This window comes from Zerene cesonia, chromosome 6, assembly GCF_012273895.1.
Source record: "Zerene cesonia ecotype Mississippi chromosome 6, Zerene_cesonia_1.1, whole genome shotgun sequence".
In the NCBI taxonomy this organism is placed as follows: Eukaryota; Metazoa; Arthropoda; class Insecta; order Lepidoptera; family Pieridae; genus Zerene; species Zerene cesonia.
The window spans coordinates 4,504,025-4,512,185 of NC_052107.1; the positions used below are offsets into that span (position 1 = coordinate 4,504,025).

The following is an 8,161-nucleotide window of genomic DNA, read 5'->3' on the forward strand; positions in this document are numbered from 1 at the left end:
TCTTTTCTTCATCATTCCCAGTACATACATTCTTATATTATTTCCAATCGTCCTTATCCCTTACCCTCTTAAAAGCGGTCAGTGCATTCGCGTAGGCTTCGTCTTACCTCCTCAGACCGCCCATGAACATTCGCCTAGGTCTGCGAATGTTCACGGTGGTGAACGCTTACCAACAAGTAAACCAGTAGTTCAGTTCTCCGCTATGATATAAAAAAAGTGGGGGTGGATGGGGATATTGTTTACATAACTCAAAATATACTGAAAACAGATGATTTTACCTAATATGCATTTATTCCCTTATTATAATCTTGTCGCTTGTTCCCTTATTATAAGCATGTCGGAAATACTAAACTATTTTCCTGTGCTTAGTTTTAGCAACTCTATTACAATTCATTATTGGTTATAAGTACAAGGCATCTAGCTTTGTATTGTTTATTTGGATATTGATGCACCAGTTAAAGTATTTAATTAATGTATAATATAAAATGTTAAATATTAATTAATAAAATGATGACACTACTAGACGCTCGTTCCGGCTCCGCCCGGATGTCAAGATTTCTGTTCCCCAAGTTTAATAGGGATAAAAAAGTATTCCGTCGCTCCAGTCAGATCATACCCAGTCTGTATACCAAAATTTCAACAAAATCCGTAGAGTAGTTTCAGTGTGATTGACGGACAAACATTCAAACAAACATCTATAATATTAGTATGATTTTCTGTATTACAGGCATAATGGCAACATTTTACTAGACAGCGCGGGACACATCATTCACATCGATTTTGGATTTATATTTTCGATATCACCGAAGAACTTGGGTTTCGAGAGTTCACCGTTTAAGGTAATCATTTATTCGAAATTCAAAGACCGCACTTTTATGTATGTTGTTATTTAATCAATTCTATTGTTGTGCACTTTTTGTATGGAATAATTAAATTGATAAATTTGATAACTCGATTAACCGATGTTCATTTTCTAACTGGATAGATTTAATATATGGAATATGATTTTTTGCTATATATTAACCATCCTACCGCCATACCTAATGTATGAAATTTTACTATGGTTGTTATCTATGATACTATAGTTATTTTTACTGATTTTCTTCTATACTAGCTGTGACCTGCGGTTGAAACCGCGTAAGTCCGTATCCCGTAGGAATATCGGTATAAAAAGTGCCTATGTGTTATTTCAGTTGTCCAGCTATCTACAAAGCAAAATAGTATTATTATTCACCAATAGATGTCAGGATAAAAAAACACGAATAGAACACGAATATGACATTTTCTAAAAAAAATTCCTAGCTAGATCGATTTATCGCCCCCGAAACCCCCTATATACTAAATTTCATGAAAATCGTTCGAGCCGATTCCGAGATTACAATTATATATATATATATATATATATATATATATATATATATATATATATACAAGAATTGCTCGTTTAAAGGTATAAGATTAATGAGTAATAAATGTCGCAGCTGACCAACGAGTTCGTGGAAGTAATGGACGGCGAGAATTCCGATATGTTCGCGTATTTCAAGATACTCATATTGCGCGGTCTCATCGCGGCGCGCAAACACTGCGACCAGATATTGCATCTTGTGGACACCATGCGAATGGGTACGGATTCGATTTCAAAGTTGTTGTAGTTATATACGTATTGGTGTGATGTTAGCTGGATTGTATACAATCTATATTCTATACATTAAAAGATACGAGAGACCTATAGCATAGATCATCTGTTTTTTAAGGGCTCTGGTCATGATTATGATCGTTACTTTTGTAGTGTTTAGCGCATTAATATTACAACATAATTATTATTTATTTATTTATTTATTTATTCACACTAAATAGAACTTACTATCATTACAGGGTATTATCCTAATTTGACAGAGTTCTTTTACAAAAAAACAAACAAAACTAAAATACTATTTCATACAAAAGAAACAAAACTTTGCTTATCATGAGTTGACCAACGGACATCTAGTGTTACGAACAAAAAAAATGGGCAATGAAATTGGTTTGATACTCTATTAGCTATCTCTATCAACTATCATACTACGTGGCGGAGCTTCACTTTTTGCATCATTTAGTACATGTAATAGTATTCTGTATGAATGTATAATGATACATTTACACGCTTGGTATGGCTTGACAAGCGTCCACAAGCTCCAAGCTTTCACAAACGTTTGGGAATTATTTACACGCTTCCGAGTGCGTTCCTTAGATCTGTGTGAAAAACCGACACTGGCTCGAGCCGAACACCCCATCTACACGCTTGTGTGTTGCGAGATTTGGCAAGCGTGTAAACGTACCATAAGAGTGTTAAATGTTTTTTCTTTCTTTCTTTCTTTCTTTCTTTCTTAACAAGGAATATTCTGTCGACAGGTGGTCAGCTGGCGTGTCTCCGCAGCAGCAGCGCGGTGTCGTCGTTCCGCGCGCGCTTCCACGTGGGCCGCACGGAGCCGCAGCTGCGCCAGCTCGTCGACAGACTCGTCAGTGACGCGCTACATTCGCTCTCCACGCGGCTCTATGATAACTATCAGTACTATACTAATGGAATACTGTAGCGCTCGCTCGCTCTACATAGAGACCTGCAGCTAGTATTGTCAGTACTTTATCGAAAGGGTTCTGCAGCCGCGCCCGCCCTCTCTACATAGAGCCTCCTGGCATCTAACTAATTCTACTATAAATACCAATAGCATACTTTGGTGCTAGCTCGCTCTACATAGAGACCTGTAGCTGCCATTGCCAGTACTTTATCAAAAGCGTTCTTAAGCCGCGCATACTCGCTCTACTTCAAAACCCGGTATAATGTTGACAGTCCGTAACTGCTCTACATAGGAAAGCTCTGCAACGACACTACTTCTGCTACTAGTACTGTTTACTGTGTTGCTTAACACGCCAGAAATACAGGAAAGACCCTGAAGCTTGGCGTAACATTGTCTAGTTTAAAACAAGAACTTTATTTTCATATGAAAAAGCACAGACAGGAACTTATTCCAACAACATGAGTGACGTCACTTTGGTAATATATAAAACAAACAGTAGAAGATGTAAATTAAGACTCAGCTCTATTTAGAATTTTTTTTCGAAATAAAATCCATCGATTACACGATCATTGTTAAAAACTCTCAATGGGTTTATGAAATGGCATAATATTATTTACATGAAATTATCTCATCGTATTAACATTAATTGAAATGTAATTATATTTAAAACATAACATCCGATTTCACTCCCACTATACACCATATTTTTATGAACTATAAAAATAAAAATATATCTCAAGAGTCCGAATAAAATCTTCAATCGAGATGTTTTTGTTAAATATTAGTGCCATATAACACGTCATGTATAAATTAAATATATGAACAAAGCAATATCATAGTATTGTTCTGTTGAACATTTGTTTGACCCGTCCATTGTAGTTTTCCGTAGAAACGTTTTTAGATTGACGTCAAAAGTGCGTTCACATTTCGTCGTGACGGCAATTTTTTTCATTCATTACGTTTTTTTTGTTATTTAATTTCATTTTAATCTATAGATAGTTTCACAATAGTAACCATTCACTTGTGTTTTGTCTCATTTACCGACGCATATTTTTGCATAAGCAAATACGAGACAAAATGTGGAGTTTAAACGTCAATATAGCAAGAGGATAGGTGACAATGTTTTTGTTTGGATCAAAATTGATAGTCGTGCTGAGGAATTTATTTTTCGAAATATTATGACCCGAAAACGTATCGATGTGAAATAAATAGCGAGATTTTCCTTACGTATTATTTTAGTTTTTTTTTTTTTAGCTGTCGAACAAAATTGCCTGATTATATTTCGCCTCGCTGCGTTTTCTCTATCCATCTATATGACAACGCCTTATCATTAAAAATATATTTAATCTAATAATAAAATAAATATTAATCAAACTCTAAGCATATGTTTGGTTTCGTAGCGCCTACTGGTTTCCCTTGTAAATGAACATGCAGTTGTAAGTCAGGAAATGTAAATATATAAAAATAATTTTCGCAATGAGAAGACTGATTGTTTCGGCGTGAAATGGTTTAGGTTTAGGTTCGTTATCCGAATAAGTTTTAATGTAAATTGTCTGTGTGGATGTGCGGTTAACTGTGGAAGCTAGGCGTGTCAACGATCTAGTTAGATTCGGAAGTTATTGTAATTTGTATAGCTATGATTTAGACAATGTTAGATAGACATGTCCAAGACACCAACTAAGATACTATCTAGATAGAATTATCGTGACGCGAGCTGTGAAAGAATACTTTCATTAGTTACATTATACAATTTTTTGATAATTATTAAATTATAGCGTCGTTAACATGATGATGGTGAATTGAATGAGAAGTTTAGGTCAATACAAAAAAATAAAATCCCAATTTATTGAGATATTTTGTCAAATCTTTAATTTAGATATTTATAATAATGTGTACCTTGATTTACGATTACTGTATTTGTCGAGTGGATCTGTAATAGAATTGTAATTTGTTTTAGTCGTAACAAGAAATATATGCGCTATTCTTTCAATCCATAAACGTGAATAAGATTGTTGCCAAATTTTAAGCTTTATCCTATAGAAATTCGATTATATTTCTCCATCTACTCAATATAAATAAGTCTACAGAATGCAATAATTAATTAATTGTATTTTAATATTTTATCATTGAATGTTAAGAATAATTCAAATGATGAATTTTGCATGTTTCTTGGATGGGTTATTTTGTTGAAGTGATGACATGAAAACGGAATTTGCAAGCATAATATTAAACACCATATCAAAAGGCATTCCATTTTTATATTGGTTAAAATAAACGAGTTGGTCATTTACTAGGGTCACAATTCAATATCGTTACGATAAGTTATTTTTTTCATCTTCATCGTGACGATTTTGTATGTAATGACTTTTCATTTCTGAATAGGGGACTTTGATAGTTATCGAAAAGTAAATTTAAGCGAGATACCAAAACAATCGGTGTTTGTTAGGCGAAAAACATTGAAGCAATGTTAAGCAAATCGTATATTTATCGATTTGTGAAGAAATCGAGAGATTTGTCTGCTTGAAGATAAATATTATAAATATATTAAGGCTGTTGTAATTTGTTGGTGTAAATGCTTGAAAAACGTGAATATAATTTTCGAACAAAATTTTTGTAATGCGTGCTCGAACTGTATTCGCTGTTATATTATTGTGGTGTCGACTGACGTGTTGATAGCTTATAAGTATGTAATGTACCTTCAAATATTTTATATTATATATTATCGTATTCTATAATCGTATGTTTGATAGATTCTCTTAAAATTGTAAATATGTTTTCTCTACATACCAGAATATGATTCAGTCCAAATTTCAATGTTTCTCCTCCGAATCGATTATGCTTGTTATTTATCGACGTGTACAGATAATTTTAGGTAAATAACTAATGTCTATCTTTTTTTAAATATAACTATACTATGATTTTTGAGGATTTTTATTGCTTACCTATTAAACCATGAACCAAATTGGCGTCTTTTATTTTTAAATTTATTTAGAATAATACGTTTATTGAAGTATTAATTGTGACGTCGTTAGTATATTTTATTTACTAAAAAGTAATTAGTTTTTCGCTTGAGGAAAATATTTAAAAATTAATTTTATTCTGGCTGTTGACTTGTTTGTTGCCAAGGTTAAATGACAAATAGCAGGTATATTAATTTTTTTGTCGTAAATCATATAATAAACTAAAATAATTAATTTGTCTTCAAAGATGGGAGTTTTTTTTATTATTATACTTTGAAGAGGTTCTATATCAAGTACGATTGAATTGCTTAGATACATAGCCTGACAGATGTTTTGTGAAATATCGAATGTACAAGCAAGCAAATGTAAAAGAATTTGTGAATATTTTTTTGTTACTATAACTCAAAACTACTCAAGAGATTTTAAAAATTCTTTTACGGAAGCTATATGTATTTTTACTAAATAACGTTAGCTACGTTATGTATTCTTGCTTTCCCAGTTCAACCCAGGCGAAGCAGGGGCAAGCTGCTAGTTTAAATATTACTAACGTGAAATTTGGTAAAAACCAGCTGATATATATGTAGTATAATGAAATTTGGTACGTACATAGTTTATATACTGGATAAGCACATAAGCTACTTTTTATCTGGATACGAGTGAAGTAAATCAATCTAGTTTTATATATGAACATTTTTCAAATGCTAGGATGAGAGTATAAAGAATTCTTTCTTAATTCAAATTAAATCTTAATGTACAAAAAATGCTTCCAAGGTGATGCAAAGAAAACGCGAATTCAGCTTTCATATTTATTAAACACAATATCATCGCTTTCTCTTCTTTCCCTTGGACTTGTGTTTCAGCCTCTGCTTGATCTTGTCTTTTCTCAACCTTTCTTTGACGATTTGCTGCGTATCTCTCATCTCGTTAGCTCCCTGCATCTTCTTCGACACACGTTCGTTGTGCTTCATCCAGCGCGGACGGAACTCTGACGCTGTGGAAGTTTTTTGAATATAAAATACTTTATATAAGTGATAGTACCTGGATGACCGAGCTTTGCTCGGTTTACCTTCGTGAAGTTTCCAAGATCGTTTAGGCATTTTTTTTTAAGTAAACACGTGCATTAAGAAGACACAAAACAATATAAACAATTAGTCTAACCTCAAAGCAAACACTCATTGACTTCGTTACTTAACAACGCCATATGCTGGAACTTTAATTATTCGCCAATAGATGTCAGGAAGAGTCATAATAAATTGGGACTACTTAAACGCCTCCTATTTGTTAAAAAAGTAAGTTTAAGTCGATAAAACACGAATATGACATTTTCTAAAAAAGATTCCTAGCTAGATCGATTTATCGCCCCCGAATCCCCCTATATACTAAGTTTCATGAAAATCGTTGGAGCCGATTCCGAGATTCCAATTATATATAAATATAAATATAAATATATATATATATATATATATATATATATATATATATATATATATATATATATATATATATATATATATATATATATATATATATATATATATATATATATATATATATATATATATATATATTGCTCGTTTAAAGATATAAGATAAGATAAAGTAAAATTTGTATGCTTGTGTATATGTTTATAATGTTTCACACAAAAATTACAGGACCGATTTTAAAAATTCTATCACCATTAGATAGCTGAAACTTCACTGAGTAACATAAGCTATGTAGCAAGTTTAAAATAATGTTATTCTTCCGAAAGTATAGAGATCAGATTCAAAATTCACTGCAATTCTCCTTCTTATATTATACTAGCAGTCCGCCCCGGCTTCGCCCGTGGTACTTATATAGCCTATAGCCTCATTAAATGGGCTATCTAACACTGAAAGAATTTTTCAAATCGGACCAGTAGTTCCTGAGATTAGTGCGTTCAAACAAACAAAAAACAACTCTTCAGCTTTATAATATTAGTATAGATAAGGGAATGTTTGCAAGAATCAAGAGATGTTTGTCTAACCCGTGAAAACAGCAAGTGATTATAATAAAACAAAGGAACCACGGAGTATAAAATGATCAAGCAAGCAAACAAGCGTATGCCACAAGCCAGCAAAGCACCAGTAACACTAGCGATGGTGACCACTTATCAACAGGTGGTCGTTTGCTTACTCAAAGGTAGCTACCACCGTGTATAAAGATCAAGCGAATCAAACGAGAGTATTGCACAGGCCGGCAAAGTATTGCGTATGCTTCTAAACATCAGGTGGTCCACCTACTCTTTCCCTACTCGACCACACAAAAAAAAAAAAATATAGTAAACTCACGCGGCTTCGCCTGGGCGGGTGCGTCGGCGTCGGCGTGGTTGCGGCGGCGCCACTCGTCGTACTTGCCGCTGCGGTACGAGGCCGGCACGCGCCCGCCGCTCTCCGTGCGGATCATCTTGCGGCCGCCGTCCTGTACCGTGTGTCATTATAAGTGCACATTTATAAAGAACTAACTGTTGCCCGCGGCCTCGCGCGCCTTAGTTTAATATATGTTATCATACATATAAACCTTCATCTTCAATTACTCTATCTATAAAAAAAAACTTCAAGTTTTTTCTAAGTAATATTTTCTTAGGCTGTCAACACACACCTCTTCATGCCTACAAACACCCATAAC

At 33.7% G+C, this 8,161-nt stretch overlaps 2 protein-coding genes across 4 annotated transcripts in view; one reads left to right on the top strand and one right to left on the bottom strand.

Moving 5' to 3' along the window:
* Positions 1-2,973, top strand: part of LOC119840351 (phosphatidylinositol 4-kinase beta-like) — a 40,778-nt gene extending 37,805 nt beyond the window's left edge. For all 3 annotated transcript variants that reach the window (XM_038366929.1, XM_038366931.1, XM_038366930.1), the window contains exons 8-10: positions 728-839; positions 1,482-1,623; positions 2,392-2,973. In XM_038366929.1, coding sequence (XP_038222857.1) covers positions 728-839; positions 1,482-1,623; positions 2,392-2,573 — 436 coding nt within the window. In that variant the 3' untranslated portion in view covers positions 2,574-2,973. The remainder of the gene's footprint in view (positions 1-727; positions 840-1,481; positions 1,624-2,391) is intronic.
* Positions 2,974-6,307: 3,334 nt separating this feature from the next.
* On the bottom strand, positions 6,308-7,979 carry LOC119840410 (ATP-dependent RNA helicase DBP10-like). Its single transcript, XM_038367010.1, has 2 exons — positions 7,825-7,979; positions 6,308-6,506 (listed from the first exon to the last, which is right to left on the bottom strand). Exons 1-2 carry the CDS (start codon positions 7,937-7,939, stop codon positions 6,337-6,339), a joined length of 285 nt encoding a protein of 94 aa, XP_038222938.1. The 5' UTR covers positions 7,940-7,979; the 3' UTR covers positions 6,308-6,336.
* Positions 7,980-8,161: the final 182 nt, after the last annotated feature.

Coding starts and splice junctions, on each gene's coding strand:
- LOC119840410 (XM_038367010.1), bottom strand. CDS start 7,939: ATGATCCGCACGGAGAGCGGCGGGCGCGTGCCGGCCTCGTACCGCAGC. Junction 6,507..7,824: donor ACCCGCCCAGGCGAAGCCGC/GTGAGTTTACTA, acceptor AAACTTCCACAG/CGTCAGAGTTCCGTCCGCGC.